At 43.6% G+C, this 23,998-nt stretch overlaps 3 protein-coding genes across 6 annotated transcripts; 2 read left to right on the top strand and 1 right to left on the bottom strand.

Annotated features, from left to right (window-relative positions):
* Window positions 1-59: 59 nt before the first annotated feature.
* Window positions 60-5,027, bottom strand: prelid3a (PRELI domain containing 3A). Of its 3 annotated transcripts, none has more exons than XM_076012495.1 (7): window positions 4,610-5,027; window positions 3,714-3,882; window positions 3,516-3,605; window positions 2,708-2,778; window positions 1,690-1,792; window positions 1,418-1,492; window positions 60-1,323 (listed from the first exon to the last, which is right to left on the bottom strand). In XM_076012495.1, exons 1-6 carry the CDS (start codon window positions 4,639-4,641, stop codon window positions 1,433-1,435), a joined length of 525 nt encoding a protein of 174 aa, XP_075868610.1. In that variant the 5' UTR covers window positions 4,642-5,027; the 3' UTR covers window positions 60-1,323; window positions 1,418-1,432. The 3 variants fall into 3 exon arrangements, with proteins under 3 accessions (XP_075868610.1, XP_075868609.1, XP_075868611.1); XM_076012494.1 differs by having other exon boundaries at window positions 60-1,249; XM_076012496.1 differs by lacking the exon at window positions 1,418-1,492 and having other exon boundaries at window positions 60-1,249.
* Window positions 5,028-6,444: 1,417 nt separating this feature from the next.
* On the top strand, window positions 6,445-12,946 carry elovl4a (ELOVL fatty acid elongase 4a). The gene is made up of 7 exons (XM_076012600.1): window positions 6,445-6,463; window positions 7,896-7,978; window positions 8,728-8,915; window positions 9,015-9,095; window positions 9,615-9,786; window positions 10,062-10,189; window positions 10,931-12,946. The coding sequence occupies exons 2-7, from the start codon at window positions 7,912-7,914 to the stop codon at window positions 11,258-11,260; spliced, it is 966 nt and encodes a 321-aa protein (XP_075868715.1). The 5' UTR covers window positions 6,445-6,463; window positions 7,896-7,911; the 3' UTR covers window positions 11,261-12,946.
* A 4,437-nt stretch (window positions 12,947-17,383) lies between these two features.
* mtcl3 (MTCL family member 3) lies at window positions 17,384-23,654 on the top strand. Of its 2 annotated transcripts, none has more exons than XM_076012598.1 (10): window positions 17,384-18,495; window positions 18,702-18,926; window positions 19,290-19,448; window positions 20,083-20,154; window positions 20,499-20,818; window positions 21,261-21,420; window positions 21,844-21,910; window positions 22,128-22,671; window positions 22,755-22,884; window positions 23,213-23,654. In XM_076012598.1, the coding sequence occupies exons 1-10, from the start codon at window positions 17,821-17,823 to the stop codon at window positions 23,354-23,356; spliced, it is 2,496 nt and encodes an 831-aa protein (XP_075868713.1). In that variant the 5' UTR covers window positions 17,384-17,820; the 3' UTR covers window positions 23,357-23,654. The 2 variants fall into 2 exon arrangements, with proteins under 2 accessions (XP_075868713.1, XP_075868714.1); XM_076012599.1 differs by having other exon boundaries at window positions 22,998-23,331.
* The last annotated feature ends 344 nt before the right edge of the window (window positions 23,655-23,998 follow it).

Genomic DNA, 23,998 nt, shown 5'->3' with positions numbered 1-23,998 from the left:
TGGCGATGAGACGTTCTGATAAAATGTGACAAAGCACTGACACAAGACTTGCATTAAAAAAAAAAAAAAGCCGCATAAGACGAGGTGGTGGAGGTACTACACAAAGTAGCAATTCTAATGACGTATCTGATACGTAACAGAAACAAATGAGACAGTGCTAACAATATCATTGTTCAGTCAGTTTAATAATTTTTGCAGTTAAATAGCAAACAGTACCGCTTATCAAGACTGACCATCAAAACAAAGGTTATTTAACTGCTTGTTACATAATGGCTTAAATCAATAAATTATGAACAAAATGATGTCAATACTATCTACTCACTCCACTAGGATTAGTTACTCAGCATTGATTGCTGTCATTGTTTGTCCCTTCCACCCCCTCTTTGCGGCATTGCATGCTCCACGCTGCCCTGCTGCCCGGCTTCCATTAGTAGCTGGCAAAGCGGAGATATGCAGACGCCAACCTGGGTTGGAGGAAGTGGGTGGTTGGTGGAACTGCTCCAAACTGGAGTGAATCCGCTTTTTGTTTTCAGACACTTATCACTGTCCTCTCAGTTGGTTTCCTTGTTTATGTCAAATGCAAAGTGCTGGTTTTCAGGCATGAAAAAATGTGCCTGTTAATGCTGCGACAGCAGCAAAAAAAAAAAACAACAACCAGGGGGTGAGGGAGGGTGTCAGTATATTCTAGTACATTCCTATGAATATTATTTAAGAAACCTTTGTATCTACTTTGGGATGCATTTTTGTCATGTTCCAGCTAGCCGTAGCACAACCCCCTTTTTTTCCTTCCTTCCTCTCGAGCTACAGTCGCTGACTCTTGAGCACCATGGACTCCTGCAAGAGGAGCTGTCGCAAAAAAAAAACAAACCCAAAAAACATCCAACAGGTTGAAGAAATGTCATGAAGTCTGTTGCATACAGTCACGGTGCATCCTTGTGTCTCTTCAGTTAAGATGCAACAAGGGAAAAGGGGACGTAAAAACAAAAAAATGAAATGTAATGCACAGCGTGGTCTAGCGATGTTCTCCTCCAACTTGTACCAGTATGTACCAGCCGCGGACCTACATCAGCGTCGGCAGTGTTTCCCTGCCCATCTTGAGCACATGTCGTACAGAGGTAAGGGCGGTGGTGTGCAGGGAGACCTCGACAGGACCTCCCAGAAGTGTTAAGGAGTCCCAAGATGCAAGGAGACCCTTTGGGGTTTATGAGGTGTAGCCTTGATAGGAGGTCGCCACTGTGGGACTGCAGTCCTGTGCACACAAGCGAGTAAACGGAGGGCATTTGACACAAGCGTGGCACATCATACGGTACAAAATGTGCAGATCTGAGAAGGAGAAGGGAAAAGAGCGGGTCGCTTTTACATTTATGAACAGAGAGTGAAAATTGCAAAAGGGGGTAGAATAGAGAGGAGGAGTTACCAGAGTTAGTAATTGTCAAAGATGTACGTTTTCACTTTCAGAGTTCTGAATAATCCACTCAATAGCATCCCAGCCCTACAGGTTCACACAGAGACAGAGAGAAGAGTTCAAAGGCCATTCAGGCAAAAAGGGCAGGCGGCTGAACGCCGTCTGGTCATGCTCGTCACATTGTCTTCCCACCGAAAACAGTGAGGAAAACAAACAGAGTCACGCTGAGAGGACATGCACGGATATGTTCTCAGAGACGATAAGCATTGCCTCTTTTCTTTTACCTTCCTGGCATTGGCTGACATCCTCCTGGCCATCATCCCCTCCAGGTAGCTGCTCAAGCTCACGCCCTTGACTCTGATGATGGCCTCCTGGGTGAGGATGGTGCTGAGGAGGAGTGAGGGGTGATTACTGACAGCAGTAAACACAGTGTGTCTGCAGAGGGAACACCGCATTCCGCTCCTTAGCTCACACTACCTCCCAGGAACGATCAGTTCGGCTGAATGATAGATGACAGACTGTAAATGATCTATATGTCTATAATGACACCATAACATTTAGTTGGTCTCTTCTTCTTATTTGCAGTGACGACTTTGTCTTTCTTGTTCATCTTTCAAGTCAACATTTGTGTAGGCCAAGAGCCTGAAAATAGTCGTCTGTGGCTTCACATGCAACTCGTACTGTAACACACCAGGAAGTGTGAGCACAACACACCAATCTCTTCTTTTTTGCGTGTTAATTTTAAAATTGATTCTAAAATTTTGCACATGACCTTTTCAAGACACAAACAGTCTGGCTACTTGGTGTATTTTAGTTATTTTAACCCTTTCTGTACTACCGCGCTGTTATTCATTTTCTCCTAAAAACACGCTTGGCCATCATGCCTTCCTCTTCCTTCCTTATTTTCACTTCCTTGAAATACATCTTACTGCTACTGTACTACCTTTACTACAAACTTGTTGTAGGTACCTCAGTATGTGTTCTTTGCCCAATCCTCCTTCTGATTGAAGTCTTTATAATTTAGGGTTTGAAATGAGGTAGGGGATTGCAAATTATCTGTACACACAGTTATAGGGAGACTAACCCAGATACAATTTGTGCACATTGCCATCTCTGTCCTCTGTGTAGCATGAAAGCATCTATGTAACCTTATTTGTGCATGATATGATCTGAACGATACTCTGAGTGACATTCTGTCAAGAGGGATGTGTTCCTTTTTTGTTTCTGATACACTCAATCTGCACTCTATATATATAAAAAATGATTTACTCAATAAATAAAAGACGTCTTGAATGTACTTACGCCCCGGCGTTGTCTGGATGTGGTGTGTAAACAAGCCTCTCATCGACTGAGATCAGGTTAGTCAGAGTGATCTGAAAAGTTGAAATATGTATTTATTTTCTATAATTTCATTTTGTAGCGTCGCTCTCTTCCTCATTATCTTTTGTGCATAATATTTTATTGCAGGCTACATGAAAACTACAAAATTTCACAATTGCTGATCATCAGATTTTAAATTAATTACCCAAATTGTTTGTTAACACGTTTGTGAGTCACACAGCTTAAAAGATTAATGCTAATGACTAAAGTGACAGCATATATTCAGAAAGAAGAAGCTGATGATCTGTTTGAGGAATCTAAAACTGTGCGCGTGAGGCACGTATGGCAAATGTGCTTTGTGGCTTCCTGGTTTACTTCCGGTTAACAAGCCTTTAGATGGTCAAACTGGAGATACGACACATTGTATTGCCGCTTTTACACTCCAGCCCAGTATGTTTTCTTTTACAAAGCACATTTAAAGGAGAGTAGTTGGTGGATGTAGCTCAACAAAATAATTCCAGTGTGGCTCAAATGTGGAGAACAGATTTCACATGCTCAGGAGTTTTTGTCAGTCTATCTTGTCTTTTATGTCATGTCCTGTGTTATTTCTATAGTTCTGTCTGTTAGGTTTTGTTGGTCAAATTTACATTTTCAAATAAAACGTTTTTTTCTTTGAGTGCAGAATGAGATTTTGTCAGCAGTAGCACTGAAAATAATGTGCTCTCCTCCTCTTGTGTATCAAGGTTCTGCATAAGAGAACCACCAGTCAGGACTGACAGCATTAGCTTACATTTGTCGAGCACAGCTCCATCTTCTTTTCATCCGGGTTGACTATAGAATGTTCTTTCACGTACGTGTGCGTCTGGCTGGTTCCGAGTATCTGTGAAGACAGTGATGACAGGGTCAATATAAAAACATCCCTGGATACGCGCGTGCGTGCGAACTTTTCCAACAGGGATGGATGTATAAAATTGTGTTGGTGACTGACCGCTCGCACAATGCTGGGGAGGCCCCACTCTGTGCTGAGGAGTCTGTGACTGTGCAGGCGTCCCTCATCGTCCAAGTTGCGCTCCAGTACGTCCACTCCAATGACGTTAGGGTTCATGGGATTGGGATACTTCCTCATGGCAGCCTTAACCACTGACTCCCATGGGTAACTGCATGCATGCAAAGACAGACAGAGAGGAATGAAGAAGAACAGCAAGTGCGTTATCTTAAGTTATTGCAACCGTTGAAATGAAGCACTTCAGGAATATCTTCATGATGAGGGTCATGGATGTAACTACGGCTCTATGAATATGGTGCAATCACTCTAGAATAGAAGGGAAGAGAAACGGAATAGAACTTGAGAGAAAACAGACAAGGTTAAATTAGAGGAGAAAGTGTATCTTCTTTGTTATGGATGAAATGATTATTGGTCACCTTGTAGAATTTAGAAACCCCATTTTTGACAGAAACAAAGGACATTTACACACATTTATAGTTGTCAGGGAAACGCTGCAGTGATTCCTGAAGCTCATGTCCGATTCCTTTATTTTTCATTTTCAGTGAATTATATCACTTCTACATATCAATGAATTAACCATTACTGTTAAGGCTCTGGAATAAACAAGAAAGCCCGAGGTTACATTCTGATCATTACTAGTTCAGGTACAACAAAATATTGTTAAAAGTCCACATTTAAGCCCAGAAATAAATTCTCTTTATTGATTTGTTTTTTGAGACCGAGGAGAGAAAAAACAAAACAAACAAAAAAAAAACAGTAGGAAGTTGTCCTACGGTGCCAGAGTTATTAATATTCAGATCCACGGACGGGAGCTCAGTAAATGAAGCTGAAGGCTCCTCTTTATGAGTCCCAGTCTAAAAGGGTCCAGTCTGACCAACCTGAAAACATGCTCTGTGCTCCAGATCTTCATTTTCCCCACAAAGAGTCAGCCTCGATGTTGACAGCGAAAAGCTCTCCGTGCCTCGGAAACTATTATTCAGCGGACCATCTTCACATGACAGAAGAGCTCCAGTGAACAGAGAACTAGGGCCTCTCCTGATGGAAGATCACGACCGCCGGTGAGACGACTCCTCCTCGGAGCGCATCTCCGCCGTTTCCCCCCCGCAAAGACGCCTTGGGCAAAGACTGCGTACCGGTCCGATGTGCGTCGCGGGACGAGGGGAAAAATACACAGAGGACACAAACAAATAAATCGTAAAGTGGCCTGAAGGACGAGAGAGAAAGCCGGTGCTACAGAGAAGCCGCCGCTGTACTGTACATCGTCCAGCTCCGCAGAACAACGTCGTACCGTGTGCCTGAAAGGATTTTCAAAATAAAGCGGCTTTGAAGACAGAATGCGGTTCACCCTAACGGCCGTAAAAGGATCTTCGTTGTCGTAATGTGTAGCACTTATGCCATTCTACGTCACATCTGCAAGAAAAATACGAACAAATCCCAGCGTGGCTTAATTAACAAGACTACTTTACTTTTCTTTCAATACTCTAGGCATGACGTTGATGTATGCCTTCATCTTTCCTCCACACACCACTACATCACCTCTATGTTTACTGAACAAAGCACGATCCAGTACGACTGTAAAATATGCCTGTTTAAAAATAGCACCTACCCACGTTGATTGGAAAAAATAAAAATAAAACAGTGTATAACGCACGAAGAGGCAACAGAATAGTCTTTTATTTTGAAGGTGTGAGAAGCCTTCAGTTTGCCATTCTTCGGTTGCGTCTCGCCAGCTTGACCGAATCTGCAGCAGCTTTACCGTGCGAGCCGCCTCCATTTGCGCGCACGCGCACAGCATCTCTCTATCATCCCCCGTCAAGTGTCACCACAACTGCAAAGATGCGTCAGGCTGCATGTGTGTCCAGAGGCGAACCGGAAGTGAGGCGTAGTCTGGTTGAATAAAGCTCTTGCAACGCACAAACCGATGATGAGATTGCCCAATAATAATAATAATAATGATAATGATAATAATGATTATATATATATATATATATATATATATATATATATATATATATATATATATATATATATATATACATATATATATATATACATATATATACATATACATATATATACATATATATATATATATATATATATATATATATATATATATATATATATATATATGTATAAATAAATAAAAATAATTATTATTATTATTTATTTTTTAAATTATTATTATTATTATTATTATTATTATTATTATTATTACAACGAAAAGGTGACAGTTTAAAAAATTCCTTTAAAATCCAGAACATGTTTCTTTAACAATGTGGGGAAGTGCTTATTTTTTGTTTTTGCGTCTAATTTATTAAGTGACTTTCTAATTGGATTGGACTAAATCAAAGCTAAGCTAGTTTGCTAAGCATTCCAATTAACTGAGATTTTTTTTTCACTGCACTGTAATGCAAAAAAGGTTGCATTTAATCTGAAAAGTCCAACCGGATGTGTGGGCGATTTTGTGCCGGGGTTGCAGCTGGTGATGTGCGGCTCTTTCATTGAAGCGGACGCTCGGAGGAGGCCAGTGTGCTCTTACGGCGAGGAATTCATGCCATCGCCGTTGATGCAGCGGCCCGTTTCTATCTCCTCGGACTCGGAACCATCCATCAGCTCCTAGACAACAAGCCCAGAGGGTCGCAGCCGGAACGACACTCGCCGTGCGACCTTGCTCTGAATGTCATTATAAACAGATTTCCCACCCCCCCAACCTTAATCGCACCGACACGGTAAGAGTACGAGCATCCTCATCCCGTACGGTGTAGGTGGAGAGAGACCAGTGTCGAATTGTTCCAGGCCAAAGATTTATTGTCGATGCGTTCTCTACCACCGGCGATAACATGATTATTTTAATCGCCATTTCGCCTATTTAATCCGAAAAACATAATTGGGTTCATTTTCCGTCATATTGATGACAGGTCATGTCGTGCAGCCTGGCTGAAGGCCGTTTTCTGTGCCGCAGAATGCAAATTCATCCACAGTGAAACCGCACTGATAATAGATCAGACGCATCTCCCTCTCTCTTTATAGGAGCGACATTATTTGCGCCTCTTTTTTGTAACAGACATTAGGGTTCATTCTCGATGCCTCTTTCCCCCTGCGATGAGCCCCGTGCAGAACGGACCTTGCAGCAGCGCTCCGGGCTGGATAGAGAGAGGAATTGGGTGGTGGTGGTGGTGGTGGTGGAGGATGAAGGCGGTTAGTGGGAAGGATAGTCGGGGTGGATGGTGGGAGGGTGGGGGGCGTCATCCATACACGGTGATTAGAACACGCCATGTGTCCGTGCGCGCGCTCCGCTACTGATATGAGCATCTGTACCGGTCCGTCACCAGATAAACAATGACCCACTTCCATGCAGGAAGTGGGACACAAGGTATCGCCCCTATACCGTCAAGCCCACCGCTGGTGGTGGTGGTCGTGATGGAAGCCCACCCATCCCTAAAATCCGCTGACACATGCGCTCTTCTCCTCCATCCGGTGCATGCTTCCACTCTTTGTGCGCCATGACGCCTATATGGCCTCATGGGGCCACAATCTCATACTGCCCATACTCTGTTGATCTGGTCTGTTTTGTTTGAGAGCTTAGGTGTCCATAATGTGTAGAGCTAAATTTTATTTTTAGTTTTAGTTTCAAATCCTCCATGTAGTACACATTTTTTTTTTTTAGATCTTCATTTAAAAAAATAAAATAAAAAAATTAAAAAAATCCTAGATTCCTGTTTAGCAGTTTTCACAATCCATTATCCCCCCAAAAAAAGAGCTGCAGAAAACTCTATATTTAGCCCTCTGTTTGCAGCCTGGCGGGACAATGCCTTGTTTTTAGCTCCCTCCTTAAACTGATACTTTGCTTGAACTTTCCACAGGTTTGTAAGCAGGTAAAAACCTGCTTGCCAGGAAAGGCACCTGAATTGTCCTGTTGTTGTTGTTGTTGCTGTTGTTAACCTGGGAGACATATTAGTAAAGTATTATCACCCTTTGTGACATCACAAAGTCCTAAAATCCAGCATTCAGCTAGGCAAAAGAAGTGAAAGATGGCCCTTTCACATCTTGAGGGGTTTACTGCCACAATTGACACACTCAAAAGCATTGGCATTGCCACTTTTGCTCAATATGGAACTTTTGCAGAGGCGTTCTGACATCTATATTTTTTTTTAATTTCAGGACATCGGCCACAGCCATGGAGATTGTCACACATTTCATTAACGACACTATAGAGTTCTACAAATGGACACTGACTATTGCAGGTAAAAAAGTCTTGTAATTTCTCTTGTGTACATTATCTTGTAAAACACTGAACCACTGCTCATTAGAGGAGAGTCTGTCTGTTGTCTGTCAATGTCACTGAAAGCCAATTGGCTGTTTTCCCTTTATCCCCCCCACCACACAGCTACAGTTCAGGTTCTTTTTGTTGGTGCATGGGAAACACTCGATATGCACCAGTGCCCTGTCGCAATTCACATGGTGCTGCAGTGTTTAACTTTTAGCAAATGTAAAGAGAAAAATCTGTTGTCCAGGTTATTCTTTTAATGTGATGATGCAACATGCTCCTGATAACTAAATTGCACCTTCTTTTATGGCAGTCGCTAGGCTGGCTGAGCTTCCACTTCCTGTTTTTTTTCCTCGTTCAAATTAAAATTGCTTAAAATTGGACCTTGCCGAAATGGACCTGTGAGATTACAACTGAAATCAAGAGCAACCGAAAGCTTAAACTTGAAAGGTTTTCTGCATTATGTAATTCTGAATCCTCAAATAAATCTGCTGTCTTCCAATTCGTGAGGGAGTTAAAATCCACACCCACACGCGGATATATTCTTAGTTTGACCATTGTCGGTGTCTACAGCTTGCTGACCTCCAGACAGGTTGTCATGATGCAAAATCATGTATATGTCACTTGTTCTTGACTGAACCCTCCTTCAGATAACTATGACACTTGACAGTGTGAGACAATCGTGAAGAATGGTTATGTAACACTGAGTGAACATCTGTCGTGCAGACAAGCGAGTGGAGAAATGGCCCCTGATGGACAACCCTCTGCCCACTCTGGCCATCAGCACCTCCTACCTGCTGTTCCTTTGGCTGGGACCCAAATACATGAAGAACAGGGAGCCCTTCCAGCTCCGCAAAACCCTCATCGTTTACAACTTCAGCATGGTCTTCCTCAACTTCTTTATCTTTAAGGAGGTAGATACCTACGGTTTGACTGATGTTTTTTTTTTTACCTGCTTGTGTTAAAAAACAAATACACAACCGTCTACTCTTGTTTTGTTTGTTTTTTTTTAGCTCTTTATGGCAGCGCGGTCGGCGAGCTACAGTTACATTTGTCAACCAGTGGACTACTCAGACGACCCCAATGAAGTCAGGGTGAGTGTTTCGCCACATAGACAGACAGACACACACCCGCACACACTCATGATGGGCTCCGTTTGTCTCGATGAAGCTGGAATAATCCATAACTAGGACTGATGTCTATCAGCCCTAATTATGGATGTTGTAGTTAGTGTATGTTTTATTTTATTCATTCACCTGTAACTGTTATTGTATTTAGTAGTGCAGGTATCAGCAGACAAATCCTTAAAAAGTAGCATTAGCCCAGTTAATGCTATCAGCGTACATTATGCTGGATTCTGTTTCTATTATCAAGAGACAAACAGAGTGCTGCAGCCAAGTCAGGCAAGGTGTTCGGTTTCGCCTTTCTTCCTTCCTCCATGACGCAGCGCACGGTCACATACGCGGCCGAGCCGGGTCAGTGTCAGATGTCCGCTGGAAATAAGACGTCGAGCTTCAGAACCCTCCTCTGTTATCTTCTCTAGTTATTGTATTCTGGGAGCCTGGCTTTCTCCAAGCCCCCCGACTCATTTCTCACGTTCATGTGTGTGACAGGTGGCCGGCGCTCTCTGGTGGTATTTCGTCTCAAAGGGCATCGAGTATCTGGACACGGTGTTTTTCATCCTGAGGAAAAAGTTCAACCAGGTCACTTTCCTGCATGTCTACCACCACTGCACCATGTTCACGCTGTGGTGGATCGGCATCAAATGGGTGGCAGGAGGACAGTGTGAGTAGGATGTGCAAAACCAGTTGGAGATAACTTCATCTCAAGGGCATCTTCAATGGATTCTGGGGGTAACAATGACAGAAACTATGTATTATACGGGACCTTTAACACCTACAGTGTATTATTTAATAATGTTAATATTTAATGTGTTAATATCTAACACCTACAGTGTTAAATATTTGTCGCTTCAGTGGTTTTAAGGCATAAATATGTGTAACAGGACCAAAAATGTAAATACAGGCGCTGATCTTGTTGTGTTATGTTTGTCGTTGCAGCATTCTTCGGCGCCCACATGAATGCTGCCATCCATGTCTTGATGTACCTGTATTATGGCCTGGCGTCGTGCGGGCCGAAGATCCAGAAGTACCTGTGGTGGAAGAAGTACCTGACCATCATCCAGATGGTAAGATGCCGTCACGGCACGTCGCTGCCGTCAGCTGCAGGCCTGAGAGGGATTGTGCATTTGCTCATCTGTTTGGTGAACATGATGTTGAGAAGATTGAACACTTGGCTGTTTGTCTTGTCACTGACCTGAGAGTTATGTAAGTATGGTTGTTGTTGTTGTTTTTATTTTTTCTTAAGGTCACAACAGCGGATGTCCAGAGTGTTTTAACACACATTTTCTGAAAAATTAAACAAGCGAAAGACATAAAAGATGATCTTTCCCTGTCACCCTGTGACAATATTAAACCTTCTGTCGGAACACCAGCAAAGTGACTTTTATTCAAGAGAAAAACTGATCTAATTTGGTGTGGGTCGGAACCTTTCGCCTTATTAAAAGCATCGCTCATCTTCTACAGTTTTATTGGGAAGATAAATTAGCATTAGCATCTCAAAAGCCTTATTATTATTATATTGTCTCATGATGAACATTATTATCTGCTTTCCAGGGGTCTGTTAGAGTTCAGTTTGTCCCATGTTTGCCCTAATTGCTCTGTTCTATGCACTGCTGTTCTTTCTCAGGTCATTTAATTGATCTTTTATCTCTTGTCGATTATTTCAGTCCGAATACGTGTGACTTTTATCCTTACTCACGTCTTCTCTGATGCCCTCACGTCTTCTGCAAATACTCACAGTTCAACCATAGAGGTCATCTTTTGCATGTCAGAAAAACGGTGATTTCACATCTCTCTTTGCCTTCCAGATCCAATTCCACGTCACCATAGGCCACACGGCCCTGTCCCTGTACGTCAACTGCGACTTCCCCCACTGGATGCACTACTCCCTCATCTGCTACGCCATCACCTTCATCGTCCTCTTCGGCAACTTCTACTACCAGACCTACCGCCGCCAGCAGCCCAGGCGCGATGCCGCCGCCTCCTCCTCCTCCAAGGCGGGCAAGGCCATCTCCAACGGGACCTTCAACGGACTGAGCAAGGCAGCCAACGGAGCTGTGGTGATGGGGAGCAAAGAGGAGAAGCCCCAGGAGAACTCCGGCAGGAGGAAGAGGAAAGGAAGAGCCAAACGGGATTAGAGGATCAGGAGGATCCGGGAAGGTCCAGGCAAACGCCGGAGGAACTGGGTTGGTTCAATCTTGATTGTGCTGAGACACGATAGACTTTATTTAAGGGAGAGGTGGGATGGAGATGATCCGAAGCGTGACGTGTGTTTTATTCAAGCCATGATTTGAGTTGAGTCGTAGGTCGGTGCGAGAGGCTTGTGTGGAGAAGATCTTCCTGTCACTTAGACGTGTCAAAGGGATCGCAAACGAACCCAAAACCATGGCAGCGCATTGCTACTCCTTCTCTTTAAGGTGGTGCCATGAGTCGCAGAGCTTGATCTTTAAAACAAGCTAAAACATTTTCAGCCTTAGAGGGAGAATTTCTTTGAGCAATCACTGCTGTGTCGAGACGGGAACCAACATCGCAACCAACATATCCATTTATTATTTTGCAGTTATAATAAAAAGATAATGTAAAGTACAGTGTGATTTTCTTCCCCATCCTACATAAGTTATTAAATTACATTAAATAGGGAAGTCTTAGTTTTTTGGTTTTTATTGCTGATACTGAACCTCTGCAGTTATCCACTTTTTTTTTTTTTTCGTTTGTGCAGAGTTTTGTTGTTTACTCTTGCTTAGTTGAAAACGTGGACTCACTTTTGAGGGCCATCCTCGCCGCTCCAGAGAGAGAAATCAATATCCAGTGGAAAGATGTAAATAAAAAGTACAGAAGAACAAAATAGAGTTTTGGAGCCTTTGAGACCTGGATGGGATGGTTCGCTGGTTTATGATGGAACGATCACTGGCAGTAGCTCAGAGATGATTAAAAAAATATATCTATTTCTGTATATGACCATAACAAGTTTTATATGTTCCCCCAACTTGTAACTACTGAAATGAAATGTCAAGATTATTATCAAGCAAAGTGATGGATTAGATGATTATCTCAGTGTAACCTGATTTATGTCGGAGCCGCTGGTGGAATTTTGTCTTCTCTAATGTTTACCTGTCTTTTTGCATTATTTCAACCTCCATCATGATGCTGTTTGTCTCACACGCTGATGGAAACGCTGCGCTCCGAACGATGCGGCGGCGCCATTCGAGGCCCAAGTTGCATTCACAGACAGTGCAGGAACAGCTGGCGGCCGGTTCAATCAAATTAACTAACATACCTTAAAGCAGCCTCCTGTTTTTGTTGTAATAATCCGTCAAGTATGTTTTTGTGTCAAAAGAAAAGTTTAGTCTGCGTCCTGAGCTGGCTTGAATGTAAATCTATTTTAATTTTGTGTGCGTGTAGGGGTTGGGTTTACATACACAAAGAGTTGGTGAGCCTGAACATGTAATAGCACTATGAAGAATATCTCTGCTCTGCCTGTAGTCCATTGTAAAAAAAAAAGAAAAGAAAGAAAAAAAAAGAAATCAGCTCCAGCTTTATATCACCCATCAATCAACACATTTTCGATGTTATTCAATGGTTATTTATATTTATTTCCATGTAAATATCAATTTATTTCTCGTCGCGCGTGGTCGTTTGTGTGTGTTTGTGTTCTTTTTGTGTTGTACATATTACATTGTGATATTTTGTACACGCCGCATTTGGGAGCGTTCCCAGCTTGTTGACTTGGACAGTCGTACGTCCGCGTTGCTTCTCTGTGTTTTTTATTTCAAGTATCATAACTCTGAGCTCTCTTCAAAATTAAATTAAACTGAATGCCTCTACTCATGCCTTGTCGACGTTTTGTTTGATGAAGATTTTGATATGAGGCTACAAATGCGGTGTGTCGCATCTCCAACACTAGAGGGCGTCACAGAAGCGCTCCAGCACTTGTAATTGCGCAACAATATACATATATATATATATATATATATATATATATATATATATATATATATATATATGTATGTATATTTAAAAGAAAATCCTTAAAAAAAAACAAATACTTAATACTATCATTTTACACGTATTTATTTCTATTCTCCAAACTAAAACACCTTAATTTCTTTTTCTTTTCTTTTTTTTTTTTTAAATCGTTCATGATCGCTTGAACCTACAGCCCACAAAAGAAGTTCAGATAAATAACACCCATGTATACTTTGACGGTCTCATATCCAACAATATAACTGCGTTGGGTTATTTAAAAAAAACAAACAAAAAAAACAAACAATAATGCACCAACTGTTTTAAGCATGTTATTTTTTTTTTTCAATGAAATAAACTAAAGGTGTGGCTCTAACATTGGGTGTGGCCGTATCTGCCATGCCTTGTTTGCTCTTTTAATCTACACAAAACAATGAATGACAAAAACTATTGCAGAAAATCACATCTTCGGCATGTTACTTTAACCAAAAGGAGGGGAAATCCCTTAAAATGTAATTTATTACGCTCCCAAAGGTATACCCGAGCTGCACAAAGGTTTCCATGGTAACTATATACAGCAGCTGTCTCACAACCCCCACTCCTCCAACTGCTCCTCTCTCAGTCAGACCGGTGTATGTGGGCAATAGCATGTGTGTAATAAACTATTAAACAGGAGAGAGAGAAAGAGAGAGAGAGAGAGAGAGAGGGAGGGAGGAGGGTGAATGTGTGTGTGACCTCCCACTCGCCACAGTTTCTGAGTGGGAGGCCTCTGCTGGCTCAGGGGTATCACTCGGGATGAGGCTTGTGTAATTCTTTTCAAAACTCATTTCACAACACATCACAGAAAAGCAGCAACCTCTCTCCTGGAGGAGGACCATGTGTTTTTCCATCTGTTTCAACTACATACGAACTGAAGCCAAAATGCCCCACTTCATGCCTCCTAAATGTGGTTTGAAAAATCTTTGCTGAGCATATTATGGTGAGCATATATGTAAAACATACCTGTTGATTTGTGTTTGGTTGGCGTAAGTGTATTATTTTCATCAAATTTAATTTTTTTGTTTTGTTGTACCTTATCAAGTCAGATGATAAGCAGTCCTACATATCACATCACATGTATCCATAAAAAAACTGCTCATGGGAAACCTTCTACGAACCTTCTTCTACGAACCTTCTATCTATCACATTCCAAGTGGACCAATCAGATGTATTTTTACTGAGGCATAGCAACAATTTGAGGCTTCTCACTGGTGCAAAGAGGAACCGGTGAAATACATGTGACTGCCCAGCCAGCCAATAGCAGCAGCTGTCCTCACATTTGCTTCCTGTATGACTTCTTTGCCATTTTCAATTAGTTATTGCTGCAACTTTCCTTCTACTGCAACAACAAAAAGAACCCAAACCAAGTGACCAAAAAAACGCTTCTCAATAGAGCTATTCAAAATGGATGTGTACGATTTTAGATGTGATATCTCTGTGATCCAGCTGCCTTGCAAGGAGGACTCAACAGCAAAACTTCACTTTGAAAAGAGGAGGAACCAGATATAAACAGTGGATAGATTTCCTGTAAGATCTACAGCTCACCGTAGGCAGCTCAAAGACTTTTACACCAACATTTGTGCGGCTGGTATAAATGAGTGTCTGCGCAGAGCTTTCTCTTTCAGGTAAACCCCATGTGGCTTTCACAGCAATGGAAGAATCTTTCAGCCAGTCAAAAGCTCAGTTGATGCCCATGTTGGTGTTGTGAAATTAACAACTGTCTTTTTTTGTTGTTGTTTTTTTTAAGACAGTCTTCTATTTCGCGCAACATAAAGCTACACTTGCTTTCCGAGTCCTTCATCCAGCAAGATGAAAGACTCGGATCATATGAAGACAGTCCTTATTTTGAGAGTTTTTTTTTTTTTTTTTTTTTTGCCAAGACACAGACATATGATAAAAGATGCAACAATAGTGAAGGAGAAAAATAGTTGAGTTGGCTGTCTATCCCTGAAGAAAATGAGTCATCTTCTCACTGCTCTCCATATTTCCCACACAGGGTGACTAAATATAAGTTCTTCTTTTCAAGGCTAGTACTGGAATACTGGAGTGTGTTGATGTAACAATTCATGCAGAAATAACAAATAGGGATGGATGATGCCCAATATGTTAGTCTGATACAATTTGTGCCATAAAGGTAAGATTTATCAAAGGCATTTCTGTAAAAAACAAAAAACAAAATAACAACCTTCTCTCTCTTTCTTTGATGTTTTTTTTTAGACAAAGCCGAATCAATCTCCCCATCTGACACACGGGAGACTCTTTGACGCTGACATCTGCCACTTTAATACAAACAAATGACTGAGTTGTCTTGGGGACTCCGTATGTGTGTGTGTGTGTGTGAGTGATGGTGGGGGTGGTTGTGGGAGACTGTCAGGACCCCCCAAACATCTGTTTTCCTAATTATTTTTGAAATCTTGCCCATGCTCTGGCTGCTTGGCCCCCTAAAACATCATCATGTCAGGCAATTCGACTGTGATTACAATAGAGAGTAGCCCTGCTTTTGCACCCATCAAGACATAAAGAGGTCTACAGTGACAGGAGCACATGGATTCTTGCAGAAAGAGAGAGAGAGAGAGAGAGAGAGAGAGAGAGAGAGAGAGAGAGAAAGAGAGAGAGAGAGAGAGAGAGAGAGAGAGAGAGAGAGAGAGAGAGAAAGAGAGAGAAAGAGAGAGAGAGAGAGAGAGAGAGAGAGAGAGAGAGAGAGCACCCTGGAGGGTCGTGGCAGAGCTTTGCGAAGCGCTTGAAATCTCTCCCAAAAAACATTCAGTGCAGAAAGAAACTGAGCCCTTCCAGGTCCAACACAGTACTAAAGACTTTCACTTTCATTCCAATACTGTTAAATAATGGTATTACGTGTGCTGTTGTTATGGGACACACAAGAGACCCATTCGTTTCTGATTGGAATGAGGGGCAGTGGTGCCAAACCTAGCAAATAAAGGACAAATGCATGACACTGATATGCACCAGTATATTTTTTGGCTTTACTGTAATATTCTAAGCTTACGTCCAAGCGTTTGACGCTCCTAAAATGATCAGTAATGCAATGCACTCCCTAAGATCTGGAATGTTGAGACTGTTTCCAAACCCTCAGCAACTACTTCCTGTGAAAATATATGCAAATCAAACCTGTTCAAACTACAATGGCCCCATATCAAGATTCCATTTTATTACATTAAAAATTGAACAAGTATGAGCCCTTTAGTTTCGCCAAACTCCTAATAAAATTGAGAATAAGTTATATCTTTAGATTACACCCATTAAAGTCTTTGTTATTGTAATGATAAACATTTGGGAGCATCATGTAAAAATATATAAGCAATCTACCAAACCAAGGTCAATTCAAAAGTCTGATTAAAAAGTAGACGCTCCGCTGCCCAAGTGGCCTCATCCAATCACTGTTGAGAGAGCGAGCGTGCCATGCTCCAATGAGAGGAGACCGCTGTGTGCAGCCTCATCTCCGTGCACTCCCTGCCCTCCTAGCGATGATGTAATGTCATGAATATTGAAACAGGTGCTCGCTGTTCGGGGAGGCGCTCGACTCAGCATCCGCTCATCATCACCAAGCCTCAGCCTCCGACGGAAAAAAAAAAAACAGCCAGAAAGGTAAGAACTACGCTTTCAGCGTTCTTATTTCTTCTGTTCTCTCACTGTCTTTGAACGCACCGGCGTGTTTTGCGGAAATTTGAACAACCTGCATGCGCGAAGGGCAAATGTCTGAGAGCGGTCCACATTGTGCCAGGCCTCCACGGTGGGATGATTTACTCTTCCTGCTGCCATATGTTTATATGTCGACAGAGCTCGGAGCTATTAATACCTTCCCACTTTTTTGTTGCTGTTTTTTTTTTCTTCTTCTAAACACTGATCTACATCCTGTTTAACAGGGAAGAGGGACAGACAGACGATGCTCAGCTTTTACATGGGAGACAAAAGAAAAGAAATGAGAAACCAAAGTGGTTCAACTATGGCTGAAAAGAGGCGGTGTGTCCGCTGCCGGTGACTTTTTATGGCTCGTCCTTCATGAGTCATCGCCGTAATGTTGGCTTATGGGAAGTTAGACCGTCGTGCTGACAGGAAATGGCTGTTAGACTTTTGAGCTCATCATGTGGCTCGAATCAAACGGCAGGATCCCCCTTTGTCTCTTGGTTGCCAGATCGTGGTTCAGATTCAAGACTCTTGAATAGCTGAAAAGTGTTTATTATTATTATTATTATTATTATTATTATTATTATTATTATTTAAAAGAAATTGAATCGGTCGTCCTCTCTCCTTGTCCTCTTGTCCACCGTCGCCCTTTAAGGCTGAGCACATGACGCAAATAATTGCCCAATTATCTAATGTGCAGCTGATCTCCTCTCGTGAAAAAGGGTGGCCTGGGGGAGAGGTGTGAGGGGCTGGGCGAGAACTAATGGCCATGTCTGTCTCTCCCAAACCTAATTAGCCTCGTCTGTTTAAAAATAAACCTCATCTAAATTACAAGACACGTCCCTGCCTCCCCATCTGTTTCATTTTTCATAACCATACTACTCCCATTCACTTTTTTCTACCATCGACGCTACTCGACCTGTAGAGGGCTTGAATTTGAACATTTCTCCTCTGAAGAAGTCGATTGTTCCTCAGATGCAGGATTACCGCTGAAGAGAGGGGGGCGGAGGGGGTTGGATGGATGTTGCTGAGGCAGAGCTGAGCCCCTGACACCATGATGAACCCGTCTTCCGCCGACTCGTCTCGGCAGCCAGACAATAGCGGCCGGAAGCAGCAGCGGTCCTCCTCCCCGGCCGGCGTCAAAGAGAGCGGATCCAAAGCGGCGCAGAAGGGCAGCAACGCGTCAAAGCCCGTCGCGTCAAAGCAGGGAGCCGGCGGAGGCAGAAACAGCCGAGGTCATTCCCCCGTCTCCACCGGCAGGGAGCGGCAGGCCGGAGGCGCTCCCGCCGGTAGAGGCGCGGCCGCTGTCCAGGCTGCCGGTGCTGAAAGCCCGACGCTCGGCAGGGCGGCGGATCGAGGCGGCGTCCAGACGCCGGAAGACTCGCCCCGCGTCGTCTCCGATCAGCCGTGCGCCTCGAAATCCCCCAAACTGAAGAGCAAGAACCAGAGAGGCGGGGAGACATCGGGCAAGAAGAGCTCCAAGAGCGCGGTGGGATGCGGACCCGGCTTCTGGAAGGAAGGATGCCTGCAGTCCGAGCTGATACAGTTCCATCTGAATAAGAGCCTCGGCAAGAAGGGAGCCAAGATGCAGGTGAAGTCGGCATCCCCCTCGGCCTCGGAGCCGGAGCTCTCCCCCGAACGTGACAGTCCACAGTCGCAGGCTCCCGAGCCTGACCACTTTCTGCAGGAGGAGATAGAAAAGCTGGAGGACGAAAACGATTTTCTGAAGGTAAGCCGGTGACATTTTCACGACTATCAGCGGTTGTCAACGTGCAACTGTGCGCACCTGTTGTAGCCTAGCCAACACTGCCGCCTGTGCGGAAGCTATGTTTCCATTTGTTTATTAAAAATAACTGAAAACTGTTTTTATGGTTTTATTCATTGTTGCTCTAAAAGTGAGCTTCTCCTGACGCTTGCTCCTCTCCTTGCTTGCAGACCGAAATCGACGAGATGCGGGCAGAGATGGATGAGATGCGGGACACCTTCTATGAGGAAGACACTTGCCAGCTGCAGGACATGCGCAGAGAGCTTGAGAGAGCAAACAAGAACTGCCGGATCCTCCAGTACCGCCTGAAGAAGGCAGAAAGGAAGAAACTCCGGTTCGCCGAGAGCGGACAGGTGGACGGAGAGCTTCTCCGAAGCCTGGAGCAGGACCTCAAGGTGGGCAGGTTATGCGTCATTTCAATCATTAAATGTGCCATCAGAAATCCACTGCTTTAACTGTATTCCATGTCTCTAGCCTCAGTGAAGTCCCCACTAACTTCACTTTTCAGAAAGTATGACATAAGAGTTCTGGGATGATGTCACAAAGGGCGCTATTGAATAAAGTCCCATGTTAGCAGCAACACTCCCAGCCAGCTTTCACTCACTGAAACTAACAGCTAAATCAGCATTTCTTCCTGTCTGTGAAGTCTGTTCAGTGGTGTCCAACATTAATAAGGACAACATCTACTCAATTACATCATCTGATGTATAAATAAGTCTCCTCTTCTTTACCTCCTCCTCCTTTGGCCCATCTCCCAGGTGGCCAAAGACGTGTCCGTGCGCTTGCACCATGAGCTGGAGAGCGTGGAGGAGAAGAGGTTGAGGACAGAGGAGGAGAATGAGAAGCTGAGGCAGCAGCTGATCGAGGTGGAGGTGACTAAGCAGGCCCTGCAGAATGAACTGGAGAAGGCCAAAGAGGTGAGCAGCTCCTGGGGTCGTGACTAATGACTGTTACCATTTTACGCAACAGCAAGCTTGAATGTGTGTTGAAAATTAACTATCCCAATGTATTGGGAAGGTCGGAAAGGCAAATACAGTATGTTATGAATCACCTTTTTAGGAGTTAAAGACTGAGAATTTAAACTGAGGATGTGACGATCAGTGCTACAGCAATTCATTATTCATGCTTCATTTGGATGTTAATCCCTGACACATGCACACTTTATAATTTGTCTTCTGAAATTCTATGAAAGTACAGGTAATATATTCATTATTGAATTGCAGTAGGCTTAATAAAAAGGTGGTTTGGTTTTAGCTCTTATACTGGTATAAAACTTGTGTTTCAATAAATCATAATAGTGGACCTATTAGAAATTTAATGAGAAAATATTCTCTGAGGTTGTTTGTTAGAACTACTGAATGACAGTTCCGATACAAGCTGTGATTAGATTTAAGAAGTACAGCCTGCATCCTGCATTTTTCCTGAGCCTCTAGTGTTCTATAAATCTGGATAATATCACAGTCATCTGTAAGACAACACTGTGCTGCTGCTGCTGCTGCTGCTGCTGCTGCTGCTGCAGTTGATGAGGTAACTCCCTCTTCCCTCCTGCAGCTCTCACTGAAACGAAAAGGAAGTAAGGAAGGTCACAAGGCAGAGAAGAAAGCTCCACAGACTCCAGTCGAGGTGAGTGGACATCCATGCAATTACATTACAAAGAGTTGTTTATTAGTCATGTTGCTTTGTGTCACGCTGTCTTAAAAAAATGCCATGTAATGTAAGATTGGAAAGTATGGAGTTATGGTTTGTTGTGGGCAACAGGACCATTAAGTAGAAACATGACAAAATATGCAGAGGCAGAGGAATTGTTCCTAGAAATATCCATATTCAAACATGCAAAATCCAATAAGGGTTTAGAGAGAGTGCATTTACGATGTGCTTAAGTTTACGTCGATTTTGTTATAAACATAGTTTATTGCCTGGGAGACTGTAAGTGATGTGAGGTCGAAAAACACAATCACTGTTTACAGGAAGAGAACGACGACCTGAAATGCCAGCTGGCCTTCATCAAGGAGGAGGCCATTCTGATGAGGAAGAAGATGGCCAAAATTGACAAGGAGAAGGACAGACTGGAGCAGGAGCTGCAGAAGTACCGCTCCTTCTATGGCGACGTGGACAGCCCCCTGCCCAAAGGCGAGGCTGGGGGGCCTCCCACCACCCGAGAGTCCGAGCTGAAGCTCCGCCTGCGATTGGTGGAGGAGGAGGCCAACATACTGGGGAGGAAGATTGTGGAGCTGGAGGTGGAGAACAGGGGCCTGAAGGCTGAACTGGACGATATGAGGGAGGACAGGTAGGTTCCCTTTGTTGATCAGATTGAAATGTCACATTATGGTAATGAAGAGTTGAGGGTCCAGTGTTCTGCAAAATTAACTTCATCAGTGTTTTCTTAATATAATGTTTCTGTATCCTGCAAAAAAATCCCCCAACCCTCCCTTGAATAAAATATTTACCTTACATATTTTGCTTTTGAGAAAGTGCTAAGGCATGCAGTTTGGAGTAAGCTACTTGTGATGTCACAAAGGGCTTTAATACCTCAACAATACATTTTTTAGACACATTGTACATTTTTGTCCATCCAATCAAGAGCAAGCCAGCAAAGTATTTTTGTTTTAGCAGGAAGCTAAAACTAAGAGTTTTCGAGCAGTTTTATTTTTAACCGTCAGTCCATGACATACAGAGAAGGTAAAGGTTTAAAGATATGTGACCATTCCAACCTTTTTTTCCACTTCTAGTCTGATGGCCGCAGGCGTGGATCGCTCTGGAGCTGGAGGCCAGCAGTGTAGAGAGCAGAGCGAAGCCCTGTCAGAGCTGAGGCAGCAGCTCCAGCTCGTAGAAGATGAGGCTGAACTCCTCCGGAGGAATTTAGCAGATGTGGAAGAGGAGAACAAAAAGGTAGAAGCGCCAGTTTCCCCCAACAGATTTACTGGAATGTTACTGGAGAATTTAAGGGGAGGAAAATGACTGTCAATGCACTTATGATCCTTTTTTCCTCTCCACATTTCAAACACATTTCTCTGTGTTTGGATTTGCCTTTTTTATGTTTAATCTCTGTTTCAGTCTTGTTTAATAACACAAAATCTCAGAAGTGACTCTCAAATATGTGTGTCTACACACACGCACACACACACATGCCATACATATATATCAGAACATCTCACAAAAAGTAACTAATGATTGACAGATCCTTTGGATACACAATATTACTTTTGCACATATTACACTACATTCTTATGGCTGATGATGTTTTTCTTAATCATTATTTGGACCAATAACATTTGCATATTGGGTTGGAATAACACTGGTGCGTCATCCTAGGTCACAAACGAGCTGAATAAACTGAAATACAAAGCTGGATCCCATGAAGCTGGATCAAGACATGGAGGTTAGTATGTTATTCCTATTCCTGTTTTTTCCTCTAGACTTGCAGCGACACAACGCGTTGCTCCATTCTTCAAAGGTGTCTGCTCCGCAACAGTTAAATCAATCCCGGCCGGATGAAGAATGTATTCTGTACGGCCTTCCGGGAGCTGCGTATTAAAGTCTCATTTGCGACGGCTGTTCCACTTCTCACGCCCTGCTGTCTTGTTGGAACCCCTCAGGGGGAGCCGACCCCGCTAAGGTGGACGCCCTCCAGGAGGAGCTGAAAGCGGCCCGTCTGCAGATCAACGAGCTGAGCGGCAAAGTCATGCAGCTCCAGTACGAGAACCGCGTGCTGCTCTCCAACATGCAGCGCTACGACCTGGCGTCGCACCTCGGCATCCGCGGCAGCCCGCGGGACAGTGACGCCGACAGCGACGCCGGGCGGGACGACGACACCCCCTCGGCCTCGGCCTCCACCCCGCGCCTCCTGCCACCGCACCGCAAGCGTGAGGGCCCCATCGGAGGGGAGAGCGACCCGGACGAAGTGAGGAGCATCCGCTGCCTCACACCAACGCGTTCCCTCTACTCACCCGTGGACAATCGTTTTTTATCCCGAAGCCTGAAGGACCGGCAGCAGATGATAGACATCCGCATCGAGGCGGAGAGGCTGGGCCGGACCATCGATAGGCTCATCACAGACACCAGCACTATCATCGCCGAGGCCCGGGTCTACGTTACCAACGGGGAGCTGTTCAGGTTGGACGAGGATGAGGAGGGTGGCAGGTAATCTGACTCCCCCATCTGGCGCAATCCCCATTCTTTTTTCAAAGGCTTGACCTCCAAAATCTTCTTTTGCCCTCTCTCAGGATCAGAGAGCATGAGTTGCTCTATCGTATCAACGCCCAGATGAAAGCCTTCCGGAAGGAGCTGCAGAGCTTCATCGACCGGCTGGACGTCCCGAAGCAGGATGACAAACAGGAGGAGGAGCCTCTCTCTGTAAGCACAGGCTCACATACGTGTCACATCAGAGATTCTGCTCTGCATAATTGCTCTGTTTCGTATTAACAACTTTTCTCACTGCTCTTCGTCCTTCCCGTCCACCCGTCCAGATGTTTCAGCCCATTATTTTGCTGATCCTCATCCTTGTTCTGTTCTCCTCACTCTCTTACGACACCATTTTTAAATTGGTATTCCTTTTCACCCTGTTCTTTGTTCTGTAATGCACACATTTACGTCATATCTATTTTTTTTGCCCATTTTTGTTTATTTATTTTTGTTCTTCCTCGTTCATTTCACTTTTTTTCCATTGTACGTCTCATGTAAGGTCACTCAAGGTACAGGACATTATCATTATCCGTGTAGTATCCAAGTCATCCATCTACCCAGACGCTTTTGGCATTATATTGGACATCAATTCAGCTGGAACGACGGTGGAGTTTTAGGTAAGTACATCTTTCAAACGCTATGACTGTAATACAAATGGCTAGACACAGTTTGAGAATGCTGGACACTCAACGGCCCTGTTGTACAGCAGCAAGTCACATGCCTAAATTTTGCATGCATGCAGCGTGTGATACATTGACTCTGTTAGTTTACGGTCTTCTGACTAGCACATTAAAATGGCAAAATTCTGCAAAGCGAGATGACACTGGTTTTCATACTGTCAAAGTTTTGCCACTGGTGTTCGCAGGGACTGGTGCTGACGGGGAATGAATGGCCCATGCGAAAGGCCACCCCCGTCGAGAACACGTCTGGACATGCCTGTGGTTTGAAAGGCACAATGTCTAACTTAAAAAAAAGTATCTACTGGCATGGAATGGAATCAAATTACATATGTTAGTATTTAGCTCGATGAAGCATTTCTGTTTACATAAACAGCAAGTGTTGTTTTTGACAAAACATAATGTCTGCTTCTAGTTTTAAGGGAAATGAACATTGATTTTCGGGGGCAGTTCATCGAAGAAGTTCACATGACTTCCTCCACAACAGAATCTTTGTTTGAGCAGTGCACTTTAGCCTAATCTAAAGTGTGTCATAGCTGGACACAAAGGCTGCACACACTTTTAGTGATGACACTGACACGACTAACTGTGCCAGGAAAAGATGTCAA

Source organism: Nelusetta ayraudi, unplaced genomic scaffold, assembly GCF_046127955.1.
Source record: "Nelusetta ayraudi isolate G7.1 ecotype Tasmania unplaced genomic scaffold, CSIRO-AGI_Nayr_v1 ptg000136l, whole genome shotgun sequence".
NCBI lineage: Eukaryota > Metazoa > Chordata > Actinopteri > Tetraodontiformes > Monacanthidae > Nelusetta > Nelusetta ayraudi.
Note: the sequence above shows the minus strand (reverse complement) of the source record. Positions and strands in the feature narration are given on the sequence as shown.